At 46.2% G+C, this 19075-nt stretch overlaps 1 protein-coding gene across 1 annotated transcript in view; it reads left to right on the forward strand.

Annotated features, from left to right (window-relative positions):
- Nucleotides 1–2921: 2921 nt before the first annotated feature.
- LOC115458902 (methyl-CpG-binding protein 2-like) overlaps nt 2922–19075 on the forward strand; it is a gene marked incomplete at its 3' end in the record, with an annotated part of 208862 nt that continues 192708 nt past the window's right edge. The window contains exon 1 of the mRNA XM_030188747.1: nt 2922–3106. Coding sequence (XP_030044607.1) covers nt 3075–3106 — 32 coding nt within the window. The remainder of the gene's footprint in view (nt 3107–19075) is intronic.

Genomic DNA, 19075 nt, shown 5'->3' on the forward strand with positions numbered 1-19075 from the left:
ATCTGGATTTGAAGTCAAAAACATAGAGGGTGGCTAAGTCTGGTGCCATGCTTGCACCTATTGCTGTACTGTTTATCTGCTGACAGTATGAAGCTTGAAACCTAAAATAATTCTTTGTCAATGCAAGGTTGGCACCAGTGAATATCAAATGATTGGGAATGCACCTGTTTGTGGTTCGATTCCTTAGTGTCTTTTCAGTGATCGTGAGGGCTTCAAGCTGAGGGATGTTCATGTAAAGTGAATCGATGTCCATAGTGAGTAGCAAGGTGTCCATTTTGCTGTCATACTGTTGCAAGATGTTTATCATGTCTGTAGTGTCTCTTAACATAAGACAGAATGACTGGAACACATGGATGAAGGAAAAAAAATCTATGAAGATCGAAAGTGGTTCCAACACCAACCCATTTGCTGGTGTATTTTCTATAGATTTATGTATAAGACAGAAAGAAGAAATGTATTTTAATTCCAGCACTATTCCCCATCCCTCTTTCAATTATTTTTTTGTCCAATATATAAGACTACCAGACCCAAGCCATTATTCACTTCTGAGCCTGTAAACCCTACCAATACTGGTGACTTTCACTGTCTCTAGAAATCAGGACTAAGGACTTCCCATTAAAAGCCATATTCACAAGGGACTTTTGAAACTTACAGTTCCTGGAAATGCATCTTTTCAAACTACAAAAGCTTGAATTTACTGTACAAACATATGCGTTTTGTTCTATACAAGTGCCCTATGCTGACTTGCAACTTGCTGTTAGAATCTTGCTTGCTCTTCTTTTGATTGGTTAGAACAAATTCCACAATTTCAGCACCCCATAGAAATGAAGATATTTATAGAAAATTGTGTTCTAAATGTAACCCCTGGTTAAGATGGGAATTATTGAAAGAGGTAAGCCTGGTAGAGTTACTGGGCAGAGTGATTGGGAGGTCCCTGGGTTGGAAAAAGCCCATCCCAGGGGAGGGGTATGGAATAAAATGTAGAAGAATAGTGCTCCTGATTTGTAGAGTTACAGCTTGGGAGGAGTTTGGGAGGAAATAAAAGGATATAATTAGAGTGGGAAAATGTCCTTGGTTGCCTAGGTCTCGAGTTGCCTACAAGCCCCCTGCCGAGTGACCTGCAGAAGAATAAGGGGGGGGGGGGGTCCTGAAGTGCCAACCACAGTTTAGATAAATGTAAGGGACAGTTGTTGTCAAATTCTCAACAGCTGGTGAAGGAGCAAGAGTTTCAGGCATATTAGGGAGTCCAGCCCGTAAGCACGGTTCAGGATAAGATGAGGTCTGTCTACGGCTGGGGTTCACCTGCGGGGTGATACCCAAGAAGAAAGACTGCTATAACGGGTCCAAACCTGGTGGTAACAAGTTCATCAGGAGGAGAAATCAGCCCTGGTGTTACATCTGGCTGCAGGATATGCATAGAGAAGTTGTGCCTATGTGTAGCACCTTGTAAAGGAACTGCTCCTTGCAAATACTCTTGACCTAGGAGAAAAGCTGTTCCCATGGTGACTAACCTAGAGTTATAGGAGCATTTACTTAATTGGCTGTTGAGAAATTATTTCAGGAAGAGTTACTAGTTGCTGAAGTTGCAAATTAAAAGTTCAAGTTATTATTAAGCCTCCTGGAGTGCCACGTTTCCTGGACTGAAGAGTTGAATGGGACCCAGAATCATATATGTGTCCACCAAGGACCCTAAATGTTATTCCAGACCACTACCTATCCCAGCTTGACTGGAAAGGAGAATGGGAGAAAGTGTGAGGTATGCGTGGCCTTTAGAGTGAGCAGAAGCTGTGGAAGGAAGCAGTGTGAGAATGTTCCTCTGTGGCCTGGGTTCGGAGCTAACCTGGGAGAGACTCAAGTTACATAAGTATACCTTCAGGTTAACTCTAGCCATATTTTCTTTCATAATTAGGCCTTAAAATATGCCCTCCCCCCATATCATAGTAATACATAATATGATGATAGATGCCCCTGCCCAAATGAATTCCTGCTGCATTACACCAGATCTCTGCTCTCATCCAGCATTCACATCTAAAATTCAGAGGCAAGATTACATAGGTTTAGTTAAAAAGGGGCCCAAACATCTCTGGCCCTACTCCCTCTAGTTATTGATACCGTGTTGGGCAAAATATTGGTCCACCCCATTCTGCTGCCTATACTTAATGATCCTTTGGCTTTATACCAATTCTTGAATAGAGCTACTACTTGTGGCTCCCAGTACCTTAACTGGGAGTATTTACTTTTCTATTCCTTCTTAGCCTCATAAACGTAGTAAAAGTTCTCATTCGCTAAATAACACAAAATAAAATGTAAACCCATAAATACGTCCTGTTATGTGTTTCCCTGTACAGGATTCTATAAGGTGACGTAATACACGCTTTCAATCAGCTGGCTGTTCCCTTATTTAATCAGACCAGCTCGTCGCAATTGTTACACACACAAAAAAGCATTCTCTGACAGGAATGCCAAGCTGCACCGTCCAATCAAAAATCATCCACTGCTGCTGCCTGCTACTGAGATTCCTTTGCTTCTTCCTCCTCTCTTACATGAACCACTAGAAAACAAGCCACAAGAACCGGGCCAACTCCGACTAACGCCTTTCGAAATGACGCGTCCGTGAATCCAATCATATGTTTGACACGCGCATTGCCCCTCCCACCCCCCCCCCCCCCCCCATCAAAAACCACAACCGCTAGTGCTTCAGCTTGACGTCAGGCGGCCTCCGCCCTGTTGCCCCTATGTAATTTTTTTTCTAGCGCGTGCGCATCACATCCCATTCAAACCGATTTTATTTTATTTTATGTTTTTAAATATCCTGCGCACCAGGCTTTTGGAAACTGTACGCCCTCGCGCTACTTGTTTGCGCGAGATTTTATATGGCCGGAGCAGCTGCTCCTCCCTCCCATCGGTTTCTCTCCGGCTGCGCATGACGTTGTGCAGTCAGCACTCCTCCTCCCCTACCGGTTTTCTCGGTTGCGCGCGCGAGCGTTGGATGCTTTCGCGTGACGTCGTCTTCCCCTCCTTTCTCCTCCCCCTCTCTCCTCCTTTCCCTCAGTCCTGTGGTATCCGTTTTGAAAATGGCTGCCGCGCCGAACGGAGAGGAGAGACTGTAAGTGAATGTGTGTATGTGTTTGGTGACGTGGTTGGTTTGTATTCATGCACCTGCTCGCCGACTGCATGGGGCGTTGCTTTTGGTAGATTGGGGGTGGGGGGAATGCGGCGGTGGTGGTGGTGGTAGATGTGGTGTTGGGGGAAGGGGTTGTCTCTTTTTCTAGGTAACTGCTTCATTCTCTCTCAGGGAGGTGAAATGACCGGCGGGGGCGGAGGAGGGGGGGGGGAGGGAGTAGGGATGGGATAGCGGTCTATCCCTTGGCCTGCGCGGATTGTAATGACAGTTAATTCAGCCTCCGCCTCTCGAGCCGGGCAGCTGGGAGAGCGCTGCGCGCGCGCAGTGACCGTTTCTTGGCTTTCGACCCCGTTCCTCGCCTCGACTCCACTACTGATTGATGTGTGTGACCTTTACGTGTTTCGAACCCACCCGTGTCCGCTTCAGTTGCTGTGCCTGCTTTCTCATATGCCCACCAGTGATGATATCTCGTCATGCTCAGTCGCTCACCTGTGACCGTTTTACACCTTGTGGTGTTCACACCCATTTCATGGCCCAGGTTTACACGTCTGACACTTTGGTTCATGCGGGACCGTTTGACAGCTCATGGTGCTTGTGCCCAGCGACTGAGCATATCTCTTTCTCATCACCAGTGGGGGCTTTACATCACCTGTGTATTCACGCGTGACTGTTTCAAACTTCGTGTTTTGTAAGTTTGAGTGACAATTTTATGTTTCCTGTGCCTCATGTGTGACTGACATCTCGTATTGCTCCATTTCGAGTGATATCTGTTTACCATCATGTATATTATGGTGATTTTTAGTCGTTCCCGCAACACGTTAATGTGGTCGTGTTGTGCTTCCCTTGGGGTCTTATTCCTTATGTTTTGTGCCCAATAGTGATTACTTCGTGTTCTTATTTTTCTCTTGCCGAAGTGGGTGCTAGTTTCACATTCTTATCTCATGTGTCCAAGTAACTAGTTAACACCTTGTCTCTAGTTCGTGACCTTCACTATTCTTTTCCTTGATATGCTTACAATTTTTTTTCTTGTCTGTTTATTATGTGAATGTTTCACGTTCCTGTTTTTTCAACCCACTAGTGACTTGTTTCTTGTCCTCGAGTACATATTTCATTCCCTAAGGCCTTGTTATAATTATGATCATTTCTCATGCTTCAGCCACTTAACATGAGCTAATACCTGCATATTTTAACAGTGAATGGAAGCACCTAACATTTTTATTTCACAATCTTTGGAGAGATATACAAGCTTATTTAAAAAATGCTGGTAGACGTGACCTCATTTGTATGTCAAATTTACTTCCCTCACTTTCCTAAATGAAATAGAGGACTTCAGTAAAATACATGTTTTACTTTGGCTTTTAAATAGACTTCTGTGAAGATGGATCTAGTTTCTACTGTTGAACAACAAAACCTGGTCCCCACAGTGTTGTGGGATGAAGTGGGTGGAAGTATGTTTATGCACAATATGGTATGTGTACACATGCAAGTGTAAATATACCCAAATTAATTAAAAAATATTTACAGTATAGTATCTTAACATAAGTTCATACAATAAAACTTTCCAATACTGTTAGACTAAATCTATTGTCAGGTAGAATGGGACATAGCATTTTCTTCTCTCTTTATCTTTTATGAGGATAGATTGCCAACTATTTGGCAAACAATTTGCAATAAAAGCACAGCATTCAAATACAGTATTGGTTGTGTTCACACTGCCATTATACTTGGGTGAACTTTTGTGTTTATGGGTTAGCTGAGGCCTGCACAGAAGACCCAGATGTTTTGATTGTGCAAGTTACTAACCATATGGCTGATGGATAATGTCTGGAAAATTTTTTTTTTTTAAGTGCAGTATTTTGCTTTTTGGTTATGGAGTGAATTAAAATTTGTCAGAAGCTTTGTAGTGTCTTAAAAATAAGTTGGTGGTGGTTCATTTTTACAGTATTAACCTAATATTTATTTATGCATTTTTGTATCCCACTATTATCCAAAAATAAAATTGGGTTCAAAGTGGCTTACAATTTACATTTTGGTGGAGTTACAAAAGTGTTGTGCAATGTGGTGAGGGCATCTATAGTTTGTGTGGTTATTCATAAGAGTTTTTGAAGAGATAGATTTGAAGAGGAAAAGGTAGTGGTAGTTTTTGTGTTCAGTTGTAGAGTTTTGGTGATGTTTATTCATATAGTTTTTGAAGAGGTAGATTTGAAGGAAGGCAATCATATATTTCCCAGATCTTTAGTATTTTTACTGTTATGATGGAAAGCAGCATTTAGGGTCCTCATTTGGTGAAGTGTTTTTTTTTTTTTTAACCGTTTTGTGTTTGGAAGAAATGCTTAGTATTTGACTGTTAATGTGTGTGAGTTTTGCTTGATTTCATTTGTTCTATAATTACCTGAAGATAATATAAAAGTATGAATTCCTATCGCTACTCGTTTTAAGAGTGGACTTCTTAAAAAAAAAAAAAAGGGAGGAGGACATTTGTAATGTGCAAAATGAAGATAAAGATAAGCACTTCATTAATTGTTAAAGAACTGTGAAAGAATGCATGCAATTATCAAGATGAGAGGTAGTACTGTATATTATGCATAAATAGTGTTGCTGTGTAGGTAATGAATATACTCCCTTTTAGCATTTAAGGACCCTGTTTATTAAGGTGCACTAGTATTTTTAGTGCGCCTACAACGTGACATAGTAAACAGGACTCAAAGTGTCTGGAATTTTGAGGAAATTTGTGCTATATTTTTTCTGTGTTGGCATAGTGACATCACTTTGGCAGTGCTGCTATTTTATTTGGTATTGTGATGACACTCTGCATGAGCTGAAGAAGAGTGAAGCTGGATTTTGAGTTAATCTATATTGACCAGTATAGCAAGAAATACTGATTGTACTCAGTAACAGGTGCATTCTTTTTTTCTTATAGCACCAAGATGTTTTGACCTCATGCATTCCTACTGCAGTCTTTAATATTTAGGTTTCAGAGAAGAAAAGGTGAGGCTGCTGATTAAGCTCTAAGGACTCCTGGATGGGGTCTTTTCCTAATAGTTAATGTCTTAGGAGGGATTTGATATTCAGCTTTTAACCCAGCAGGCAGATAATTGATAAAAATGGTTTGTTTGTTTTTTGTTCATTGTTAATGGTATTGCAAGTTGCTTTTTTTCTTCTTTTATATTCTTCCGTTTTTTTTTTTTACATGTTTTTCTTATTTCTCCAGAGTATCCAGAGGTAAACTTAAGTGCATTTTCTTTCAGCTGACTCTCAGAATTCATATAGTCCCTGTTGCTCTTTCCACTAGGCTTCTGATCAAGCCCAGTTTGACATGCAGATTATCTGCCTATTAAGGCAGTGTGATGCTAGTATAGATAGATGCAGGAGTTGTCTCCCACCTCCCCCCTCCAAGAGCTGTTACTCTTTAACAGCCTAAAAGCCAGATTGGCACCTGTCAGGTCAGTAACATTCATGTATCTGTTGGAAATGAAAGCAGTTACCTTGGGCAGTTCTATAACAGGTGCCCACATTCACCTGTGTGTTATGCACTAAGGCCCCGATGTTCAAAACTCCGGCGCTGTTCCAAATAACACTGTAAAAATTCTGTTGGAACAACGTAGAAGAAAAAAACCCTAATGCTAAACGCTAATGAGATGCAAATATAGGCGCTCATGGTGTTGAGCATTAGGGAGTCTGGCTGGAAGATTGCACTTTGCTGCGAGAGAATTGAGCTTGGTGCATGCGTAGAAGAGTTCCATGGTAAGCTCGGCTCCTGTGTGCATGTGCCTGGTAAAACCTTAAATGTGAAGCCCACATTGGTTTTTCTGCTTGCACAGGCTTCCTTCTGCATCCAAAAGCAATCAAAAGTGGCAAATGTTGCAGGCAGATTCATGAGAAAAGCACGAGAATCATGAGAAGTGCTCTCTTCCAACAACCTAGTGCTTGCTCTGACCTGTTATTTTTTTGTAGCAATAAGGCAATTTTGTTTCGAGCGCTCTTTTCTGAGGATTGGGGAGGAATACAAAATTACCTCATTAACATGAGATTGACTACATTAGCATGCTACTTGTGTTGTTCGTCTGCCCGCTTATTTGTTCTCATGCCTCTGAGCATTCTGCGCAGGTAAATGCGGGTGCTAATATGGTGCTAATTGTCTCTAGTACTTGCATTTACTTTTCAGCATCTGGGCCTCAATTGGTTACAACACCAGCACTTAATGTGTTTGTGTGCACTTTACCTCGTAATTGCTAGCAGGATGCCAATTCTGCAAATCCCTGCTTAATAGTGTATATTGCAAGGGGGGTGTAAACATGGGCGGGACATAAACATGTCTCCCGCTTACCCATGTAACTTAAACAGCTGTAAGTTAAATGCATCCCTTTGGTACTTAATGCCAGCACTATGGTTGGTGTAAGTGCAAGTATTTACATGTTAGGCACGCTGGGTTACACTTTGATTTCTGTAAAGGAACCTGGGCCACCTAGGTTCTGGGCTGGCTTAAGGGATAGTGATGCCCTGAGTCATCTTGCTTTGGCAGTGTCCCCTCCCATTGCATCACACCATGTCGCTTCTGGTGCCCCTTCCCCCCCCCCCCCTCTCGTGGGTTCAGCAGCTCGCCCCCAGGTCCAGTCTTTCTATCCCTCCTCCTCTGTTCCCTTCCCAGTGGGTCCAGCACTGCTTCCTCACCTCTTACTCCCCCATGGTCCCTTAAAGTTCATGTCAGTTGCCGGCAGCAGCATGACAGGCTGCCTTTGGCCAGCCCCTGAGTCTTCTCTCTGCCATATCCTGCCCACAAGAACATAAAGGTAATCCTTCTCAGAGTCAAGTTTTGCTATTTTGTCAGCAAGCTATAGACCAGCATCTATGAATAAGGTCACCAATAACTGTGAAATATCGTGCCTCATTGTAATTAATTGACCATTCTGGGAAATTGCTTTGCTGTTGAATGTTTGGTTTAATTTTGAAAGGGTTTCTTTTGGAGCCCTCAGTTTGCCCTGCTAGCCAGTGCTAGCTAGTTATTGACATCCTTTCTAGGTCATGGTGAAAATGCCAGCCATCTTGATCTATTGTCACCTTGCAGTTGAACTTGTTTGTGTAGGAGTTGCACATTCAGGGACTGGTGCAGAAAGTGTGCAGTTAACCCAAGGTGCATGAGAATGTTAATGGGCACAGAATGCAGAAAGAGATTCAGTGCAGGAGTCAACTCGCGTAGGACACATGAGCGCACAGTATATTAAAATGCATGGTAGTAAGGCCATTAGGAATTGTGCACGCATTAAAATTCCCTATTGTGTGCATTGCAGGAGAACACAAGAAATTCACCGCCAGGTCAGAGGCAGCATATAAAAGGGTTAGGAGGATTTAAAACCAGTTTATGGAATACACTGTGACCATAGCAACTTTAAAATGCAGAACAGAAGTAACAGCTGTGTACGGAGGTAACAGCACTTTCATTTGTATGCTGCTGTTTTAATTTTTATTGGACGTGCACATCTGCATTTTGTTCTTGTATAAATATTACCCTTCTGAAAATTTATGTATGAGAAATGTTTGTGAGGCTGACATTTATGCGCGGAATAACATGTGATGCTGTGCTGCCACTTTTTCTTCAGACATGCACAGTGAAGTTGTCTTTACCGCAGAACCTTTGTGCACATTTGTCTGGCAGTCTTTTCCTGATTAGCGGGAATGTTCTACACGTTTAGAGTATGCATCTCATTAGTTTACTGTTTTCACTGTGGAATGTTTTCTCACAAACCTTGAGGTAGATTCTACATTGCCTTTTCAGATGAGTGAAGGCACAGATAACAATTCAGATTTATTAGGTTTTCCATGTCTAAAGTTTTGATTTAACTGTTTCAAATGCCTTCTGATGCGAACCCCCCTCCCCCAATTCAAAGGGTAAATTTTACTTTTTCTTTGAAACTAGAATTGCTTAGTTTTTTCTTGGCTGTCCTATTTATTTCTCGTGTGCTTAAAATTAATCCTTTATTTCAACTTAAAAATTAAAAATTAGTTATGACTAGTAAAAGAGTCCTGTTTCCGACAGAAATGAAACGGGTGCTAGCAAGGTTCCACGCCCCCTCCCCTCCGAGTTCCATGCCCCCCTCCCCTTCGAGTTCCAGGACCCCCCTTTCCTCTGAGTTCCACGCCCCCGCGCCTCCCTCTCTCTCTCTCTCTCTCCCCCTCCGAATGCAAGCACGACCTGTCCTCTAGCAGCCTGTCGCCTTCCTGCGTGCCTGCCGGCTGTAATTTAAAAATTCTTACCTCGGGCTCTGGCGTCAGCTGTGAAGACGAGCGGCGCTTCAGACTGCCTTCCCATCTGTCTCAGCTCTGCCTATGGTCCCGCCCTCATTTCCTGTTTCCGGAAGGGCGGGACCAGAGGCAGAGCTGAGACAGATGGGAAGGCAGTCTGAAGCGCCGCTCGCCTTCACTGCTGACGCCAGAGCCCGAGGTAAGAATTTTTAAATTACAGCCGGCAGGCACGCAGGAAGGCGAGAGGCTGCTGAAGGACAGGTCGTGCTCGCACTCGGAGGGGAGAGAGGGAGGGAGGCACGGGGGTGTGGAACTCGAAGGGGAGGGGGCCTGTAACTCAGAGGGGAGGAGAGGGAGGGAGGTAGGGGGCATGGAACTCGGAGGGAGGGGCGATTCTCTACTCACCTCCAACGTTCTGTGGCTGGCTGGTGCTGGCTTCCCTTCCCTCTCACTGATCCGTCCTCTGATGTCATCACCAGGGCGGACCAGTGGGAAGTGTGTTACGAACCCAAGCATCCAGACGGAGGTGCAAATTATTATATAGGATAATTGTAACATATTTAATTTTTTTTTTCTTTGCTTGATTTATTTGATAGTTCTTAGCACAACTTTACATTTTTTTAAATTTATGAATTATCAAAAAGTGTGTTTTCTGCAAATGAAAGAAAAAGTGGAATTAAAACATGGGTCCATACAAAAGTGACACCACATCTTTTATTGGAAAATATTTTTATTTATCTATTTTAGAAATGGTTTGTAACAGCTGAATTTATATAAATGTGTGTGACATATGTCTATATATCTGTATATCACACACTTCCTTTTCATCTCTACCAGACCAGTCCAGACCAATGGGTTATGTCCATCCACCAGCGGAAGGTGACAGAAAAAATAGTTTCAAGTAATTCGCCCCCTTAAGGGTATCGTGCAGCCTGGAATGTTCAGTATTTTCTCTGTCTCCTAGCAGATAGTAGATGGATCATGCAGCTCCGGGTGCCAGTTGAGTAGGGGGGTCTTTGCTGGTTAATTTGTGCTCATTTTACTGCCCGCACATGTTTGAGCCAGAATGATACCCATTAGGGCCGTGTCCCTCATTCTCCAGCTAAAGTGACGATCGGTGGTCTGGGCCTCTCCTCCCCCTAGCTAGAGTGGCGCTTAGTGGTCCCGGGCCTCTTCTCCCCCCTCTGGTTCCACTTCTTTACTTGAGTGGCATCTATTTGCAGTGCAATGTGGCTCTCCTCAGCAAGTATGCAATCTTTATTTATTTTCAAGCTGAGGTAAGTGGTACTTCATTATTTCTTGTCTGCAACTTTTTTTTTTCAAGATTCTGGGGAGCCTTGACTGGGCTCCAACAGTTATCAAAGGACATCTATTGCACTGTGAGCCCCTTCAATGAGTTTTTTTTTTTCTGTTTGTCACAGTTCTGTATGCTCACTTCTGGTGCTTATTCAGGAGGTGTGTGAGAGTACCTACATGCCATGCCTTAGAATCTCTGCTGTAGTCTTGGCAGGTGTGTTTTATACAATTGGTTTCTCTTTCACTAAGGGTGTGCTTTCTGTTGCTGCTTGTCATCTTATGGAGGAAATGTTGCTGCCATTTCTCTCCATGTTCACTTTTGCTCTCCTCTCGGTTCTGTCTTCGGTGACGCTATGGTTTAACCATTGTGCAGTGGGCGGGAAATCTCCTTCCTACAGTGACGTTTAGTTTCTCAGCCTATACTCTTATGTTTATTTTTATCCAACCTGATTTTTGGTGACGTTTGTTCCGTTTCGGTAACGGTCTCCCTTCCTGCACTCTGTTCTGCCTCACTCCTGTGCTCTCATCAGGCTCTTTTAGATTAGTGAGGCTGGGTTTAACGGCCTCATTTGCTGAGTGCTTTTGCTGCTCATGTTTCCTGAACAGGCTATTAAAAAAAAAAAAAAAAAACCCAGCAGCAACAAAAAAAGTCCATGTAGACACATATGTATAATAGTGGCATCAACTTGTATGGTGGCGTAGTAGTGCTTGCCACACCACAGACAGTTGCTTCAGCACATGGTACTAGTTCCTTCTTGGTTCCACAGTACTAGTGACATAAGATTTACACCCGCCTCATTTTTTTTCAGAGTTCTGGTTGGCTGCTAGGGTCCTCATCTCCACAAGCCACTTATGCAGCTAGCATACCGCTTGTTTTGGGTAGCGTTCTCTTACAAATTTATGGTGACATCTGCTGGTGTTTTCTGGTGCCTGTCTACGGGGCTACTGTTACCTCCCGTGGCTACTGTGTTGCAGGTATTTTGTGGTTGCTTATTACTAATAATGATTTCGATATCGCTACTAGATATATGCAGCTCTGTACACATTATATGCTTTTTCTGTCCCTAGTGGGCTCACAATCTAAGGTGTTTTTCTTTTTGTACCTGGAGCAGTGTGTGTGTGTGGGGGGGGGGGGGGGGGGGGGGGGGGGGGTTGAGTGACTTGCCCAGGATCACGGGGAGCTGCGGTGGGAATAAAACCCAGTTCCTCAGGATCTGTCAGCTGTGCTGACTATTAGGCTACTCCTCTATGCAATGTATGCTTTAGCTGGAATGTTAATTGCTTGCGCCTTATGCATTTAAAGTCGGTTCACACCTTCATGGGACACCTGTATGTCTTTGTACCAATATACACAGCATTTGGACAACCTGTTTGATGCTTGTTTCTCTATGGTGACCTTTGTCTGTGGGTCCTGAGTGTTGAGACTGTAGTATGTTTCTAATATAGTATCTACCTTGAGAGTATGTAGGTAGTGCACAGTTGTGGCTTCAGTTATAGCAACTTTGGGCATGTCTTCAAATGCCATGATATCACCCATTTGGTTAGGTATGCTCAGAACCCTTCCACAGGCATGGTTACAGTCAGGCATTGCTTTGGCTGCAGCATCTGCAGTGTGAAAAAAAAAAATCCCCAGGTGTGGTTAATTCAGTTCATCATCCACACATGTAGCTTCAGTTCTAGCAGTCACAAGCTTAGCCTCAAGGACAAAAGCCACTGGTGATCTCCTTGCAGGTACAACAGCTACAGGCGTTTACTGCCAGGTATGAATTGCACTCTGGGAGATATTTCTTCAGATAACATAGGTGCCTTGCATAGTATATTGTGCAACTGCAGCTGCTGGCAATTTATCTGTTGCTACAGCCAATTCTGCAACAGGGAATTCTATACCTTCTTCTCGTGTATGGGATATCTTCTATGCGTGCATGTTAACTCTAGTGTTGCTCTCACCCTTTAGCTTCAGGTGATGAAGTAATATTTGGATGACAGCCTTTGCATACATCGCTATCTGTTCGTATGTGGGCAGTAGCCTAGGAACCAAGTGTAGGATGTGAGATTTTGTAGTTCAAGACCTCTATTTCCACTTTCTACAGCTGATCCCTCTAAAGTACTATCTATAACACCAACCATTATGGCTCCAGCAATGGCAGGTGCTGGTTTTGGGTGGTTTGCTTTTTTTCTCTTGGTTAGATCTTTTGACAGAGTGTGGGTTAATAGCCTATATGGGCTATGCAGCCATTTTGTTTCACAGGCAGTGTCCACTGTTCCATGGTGGCTGTGGTTTTCCTGCCCTACACATTCTTATTTTGGCTCACAGTGGTCTTGGCCATCAAGGTTCCTGGCTTAGGTTTCTCTATAACCTGTAAATTTTTCTGTGATAGTCCCATCCTATTTGGAGGACTGCTTTGTACATCCCGTTGGTCTGGACTGGTCTGGTAGAGATGAAAAGGAAGGAAAAAGTATGTCTTACCTGATAATTTTCTTTCATTTAGTCATACCAGATCAGTCCAGAAGACCTCCCTGGAAGTCATTTCTTGGATTTACCATATTGAGTTTTCTTAGGTCACACATCTCCTGTCTCAGTGAGATATCTGTAGGTCAGTTGAGTGTGAACCACAATACAGGGTTTGGCTCCACACTACAGGTTATATAGCTCAAGCCATATCTCCTGATTCGGTGAAATATTTGTATGAGCCACACTACAGATTATGGCTCTAGCCACATCTGACTTGATAGAATATCTGTATAAGCCACACTACAGGTTATGGTTCAAGCCACATCTCCTGACTCGGTGAAATAGCTTTTTCCTTGTCATCAAGCGGATGAAGCCATTACGTATGGGTTATGTCCATCAACCAGCAGGGGAGATAGAGAGCACTCAAACTTTCACAGTGCCCTCTTGGCCAGCTAGCTCCACTGCCTCTTCAGTATTCTCTATCTCCCTTAGCAGGGTGGCTGCAGCTTGTTTGAGCTCCAGAAAAATCTGCCGGGAGGTGGTTCCTGGCTTGCCAGTTGTTAACCGGGGTGTTGGAGGCTATAGCAGCTTCACTTTAAAGGCACATAGGTTAGCCCTTTCCCTGCCTTACCCATACCTCTGTGGATGTGGACATATTGCCTTGCTTTCCCTGTCCTTACCCACCAACAGTGGATGCAGGCATATAGGTTCGCCCTTTCCCTGCCTTTCCCACTCATCTGAGCCTCCGGAGTCTTCAATACCTCTGCTTTCCTCACAGCTTAAAAAAAAAAAAAAAAAAAAGTCGCGTCGCGTTTTTAAACGCAGAGACGCTGGAACAGAGGTTTTTGACCTGATTTTCAGCAGGATCGTAGTTGTACACTAGATCCTTTGAGGTAAGAGTGTTTTCCAACTCCTCCGGGGTGGGCCCGCGATCGGGGCGATTTTACCGCCATTTTTCGGCGATGGCTGCGGACAATGTAAAGTGCTGTTCCACTTGTGGCAAGCGCAAATCAGCAGCAGGGCTCTGTAAATCGTGCTGTATTGGCATAGGAGCCGGCCCGAGCATGGCGAGCGATGTTTCTTCCCGCTCTGAGCTGGCAGCGGGCGCCATTTTGCTTACACCGTATGGGGCGGCCTCCGTGGACACGGAGAGACCTGAGCCGGGTGGGGCACCTCGAGATGAGGTTATTTCAGGAGTGGCTAGCACCGGACAGGATTTGGGTGCCCAGGGTGAGATTTTCTCCCCGGATTTTGCGCTTTTGCTGCATAAAGCATACATGATGAAAAGAGCCCTTCCTCAAGGGTCGCCTGAGGCTCCTCTGATTGCCCCCCCCCGATGGATTCTGGCCTGGGACTGCCCAGTGAGGCTTTTTTCCCGGATGCTTGGCCTAAAGATAAGCGCAGACGGGTTAATTCCCCTTCAGATTTTGGTGCACCTTTTTCCCCCCCGTGGTCGGGGTGTGAGGATTCGGAGAACTCTGACAGACGTTCTTGGTCTGAGGAACCAGAGTCAGGTGCGGATTTACCACAGGATCTGGATGATCCCTCCGCGGTGAGGTTTTTCCGCCGTGATGAGCTGCCAGCGCTTATTTCAGATACCCTGCAGACCCTCTCGATTGAAGATCCTGACAGTGGCATGGCCTCCTCGGGTAATCCCAGGATGGCTAGTACCAAGAAAGCTGCTCGGGCCTTCCCTTTGCATGACTCCATCCTAGAGCTTGTTTCGGCTCAGTGGGCTGACCCCGAGGGACCTTTGAGAGTTTCCAGGGCTATGGGGCAGTTATACCCTCTGCGTGAGGGACATATGGCTCGTTTTCAAATGCCTACAGTGGATGCCCTAGTCACTGCGGTGACAAAGAGAACTACCCTCCCTGTTGAAGGAGGTGTTGCCCTGAAGGACGTTCAAGACCGTAGGCTGGAAACAGCGTTGAAACGGTCCTTTGAAATTGCAGGTCTCGCTGTTCGGGCATCTGCATGCAGCTGTTATGCTGTGAGAGCCTGCCTAGCTTGGCTGCAACAGGCAGTGGCTCAGCCCGCAGATGGAGCGGAGCCCTTCTTGGATGTGGCTTCGCGGATGGATGTGGCTGATGCCCTTTATGACCTTGTCAGAGCTTCGGCTAAACAAATGGCAGTAGCAGTGGCGGCTCGCCGTCGTCTGTGGCTACGACACTGGGCAGCGGACATGGCCTCTAAGCAAAGGTTGGTGAAGTTGCCTTTTCAAGGACTTCTATTTGGTGAGGAGTTAGAGAAAATTGTGAAAGGCCTGGGTGATCCAAAACCCCAGCGCTTGCCCGAAGATAGGCAGAGGCCTTCCTCTAAGGGCCAGGCGGTCCACTCCTCGTACAGACCTCGCTTCCGTGAAGCTAGAAGGTACCGCCCGGGGCGTTCTGCTGGGTTCACTTCACGTGCCCGTGGTCAGCAGAGGAACTCCTTTCGCTCGGACCAGGACCAGGAGTTAAGGGGCGACCCTCTCAATGATGGTGCGCCGGCCCTCTCCTCGATGCCTGTCATCGGAGGACGGCTTTCCCTCTTTGTTGAGGAGTGGGCCAAGATTTCCTCAGACCAGTGGGTTCTGGACCTGATCAGAGATGGATATAGAATAGAATTCAACGCCCCAGTAAGAGACGTGTTTGTGGAGTCCCGATGCGGTTCTGCCGTCAAACGGGCGGCGGTGGAGGAGACTTTACAAGGTCTGATTCAGTTAGGGGCAGTGACCCCAGTGCCTCCCGCTGAGCAAGGCTGCGGCCGATACTCCATCTACTTTGTGGTGCCGCGAAAAGGTGGGTCCTTTCGCCCTATTCTGGACTTAAAAGAAGTGAACAAGTCCCTGAGAGTGCGGCATTTCCACATGGAATCCCTGCGCTCCGTCATTGCGGCGATTCAGCCAGGAGAGTTTCTCACGTCTCTAGACCTGAAAGAAGCTTACTTGCACATACCGATTTGGCCCCCGCACCAGAAGTTTCTGAGGTTTGCGGTGTTGGGAAAACATTTCCAGTTCAGGGCCTTGCCTTTTGGCCTCGCCACAGCTCCCCGAACCTTTTTGAAGGTAATGGTGGTAGTAGCTGCTTTTCTCAGGCGAGAAGGTATCAGGGTTCACCCGTACCTAGACGACTGGCTCATCAGAGCAGACTCTGCAACAGAGAGCTTACAAGCTACAGCCAGAGTGGTCTCAGTACTGCAATCTCTAGGCTGGGTCGTCAATATGGACAAAAGTCACCTGTCCCCTTCACAATCTCTAGAGTTTTTGGGGGCCAGGTTCGACACAGTCTCGGGCTATGTGTCCCTACCCGAGCTAAGGCGGTGCAAGCTTCAGAATCAGGTCCGTCTGCTCCTGAGGATGCCCCGCCCGCGAGCTTGGGACATTGTCCAGCTGCTGGGATCGATGACAGCCACGATGGAAGTGGTACCCTGGGCGAGAGCGCATCTGAGACCTCTACAGTATTCCCTACTCCGGAGATGGTCTCCTATTTCTCAGGATTACCAATGCAGACTTACTTGGCTCCCTGCGGCCCGTCTCAGCATGGAGTGGTGGCTCTCGGACAGCATGCTGCGGCGAGGAATGCCGCTGACGCTCCCCGTTTGGTGCCTAGTGGTAACAGATGCCAGCCTGAAGGGCTGGGGTGCACACTGCAAGGGGAAGCATGCCCAGGGTCTATGGACACCCGAGGAGTCGGAGTGGTCCATCAACCGCCTGGAGTTGAAAGCAGTGTTTCAGGCGCTTCTGGCCTTTCAAGTGACCCTGGAAGGATTGGCTGTCAGAGTGATGTCGGACAACGGTGGCCTATATAAATCGACAAGGCGGAACAAGGTGCAGAGCACTAGCCGCGCAGGCCGAACTGATTTGCCACTGGGCCGAGCTGCATCTTCAGTGTCTGTCGGCAGCTCATATTGCAGGTCAGAGCAATGTGCAGGCCGATTATCTGAGCAGGCATCAGATCGATCCAGCAGAATGGAATCTGGCAGACGAAGTATTCCTGCAGATCTGTGCCAAATGGGGCAAGCCCGTGATGGATCTAATGGCGACAAGTGCCAATACCAAAGTCCCGTGCTTCTTCAGCAGACGGAGAGATCCTCGCTCGGCGGGGTTGGATGCCTTGGCTCAACCCTGGCCTCCGGGTCTACTTTATGTGTTTCCCCCATGGCCCTTGATAGGGCGCCTGCTCTTGCGGATTCGGCTGCACCCAGGAGAAGTGGTCCTCATCGCCCCGGATTGGCCAAGGAGACCTTGGTATGCAGACCTCCGACAGATGCTCCTGGAGGCTCCTCTGCCGTTACCTCTGGTACAGAACCTGTTGACTCAGGGACCGGTAGCCATGGAGGACGCCGCCGCTTTGGTCTTACGGCATGGCTATTGAGAGGGCGCAATTGAGGGATAAAGGTTATTCCAATAAAGTTATTTCCACTCTCCTGCTTATGCCAGGATTTGGTGCCTGTTTGAGTCTTGGTGTGCTTCCAGAGCCATTGTTCCAATGCAGGCTCCTGTCTCGCCTATTCTGGACTTTTTGCAGGAAGGTGTACAAAAAGGCTTGGCCTATAATTCCCTGCGGGTGCAGGTGGCAGCGTTGGCCTCCCTTCGTGGTAAGGTGGAAGGCGTGTCTTTGGCTGCTCACCCAGATGTGGCACGGTTTCTTAGAGGGGTGCTTCGGCTCCGACCTCCAGTGCGAGCACCCTGTCCAGCTTGGAACCTGGGGCTAGTTTTGAAAACCCTGCAGGCATCTCCTTTTGAGCCGCTTCGGCGAGCATCGGAGAAAGACTTGACACTGAAGGCCGTTTTTCTGGTGGCCATTACCTCGGCGAGACGGGTGTCAGAGCTCCAGGCGCTGTCCTGTAGAGACCCATTTCTGCAATTTTCAGAGTCCGGAGTCACGGTTCGGACCGTGCCTTCCTTTATGCCTAAGGTGGTTTCAGCCTTTCACTTAAACCAGCCTATTTTCTTGCCCTCTTTTTCAGAGGAAGAGTTTCCAGAATCTTTTGGGCAGCTGCACCTTTTGGATGTGCGCAGGACTCTGCTGCAGTATCTCCGAGTTACTAACTCTTTCAGGACTTCTGATCATCTGTTTGTTTTGCTATCAGGTTCTCGCAGAGGGTCTCCAGCGTCTAAAGCCACTATTGCCCGCTGGCTCAAAGAAATTATCTTTTCAGCTTATCTGCTGGCCGGCAGGGTTCCGCCTGTAGCCTTTAAGGCACATTCTACTAGAGCGATTTCTTCCTCTTGGGCTGAAACTGGAGCACTCTCTCTTCAAGAGATATGCAGTGCAGCAACATGGGCTTCTAAGCTCTCCTTTGCCCGACATTACAGGCTGGATGTGGCTGCCAGGAGGGATGCGCGTTTTGGTGCACAAGTGCTAGCGCGTGGTGTGGCTTGTTCCCACCCTATCTAGGGATTGCTTTGTTACATCCCATACGTAATAGCTTCATCTGCTTGATGACAAGGAAGGGAAAATTAGGTTCTTACCTTGGTAATTTTCTTTCCTTTAGTCATAGCAGATGAAGCCATGAGCCCTCCCTGTATGATTGTCTGTATGCTGTGAATCTGTTTCAGGTTCTGTTCTTGTTTCCTGAAGTTCCTTCCTTGGGAGAAAGTTGGAAAACAATCTTCAGGATTCATGTTCAGTTTAAATTTAGGAAGATGTGTTCATTCCCTCCAGCATGTTTTTTTTTGGAGGATGTGTTGATTCTCTCCAGGAGGCGCGTGTGTTCCCCTCCAGTTCTATAAATAGGAGGATGAGTTCATTCCCTCCAGTGTGTTGGGAGGATGTGTGATTCCCTCCAGGAGGCGCGTGTGTTCCCCTCCACTTATACAATAAGGAGGATGAGTTTATTCCCTCCAGGAGGATGTGTATTCCCTCCTTTATGAGTTCATGCCCTTGTGATGGGCCATCGTTCGCTGTGAGGAAAGCTCTTGTGATTCCCATTGCGGTTTGCCATACTGCTTTGGAAGCTTCAAATACTGAAGAGGCAGT

Source organism: Microcaecilia unicolor, unplaced genomic scaffold (assembly GCF_901765095.1).
Source record: "Microcaecilia unicolor unplaced genomic scaffold, aMicUni1.1, whole genome shotgun sequence".
Taxonomy (NCBI): domain Eukaryota; kingdom Metazoa; phylum Chordata; class Amphibia; order Gymnophiona; family Siphonopidae; genus Microcaecilia; species Microcaecilia unicolor.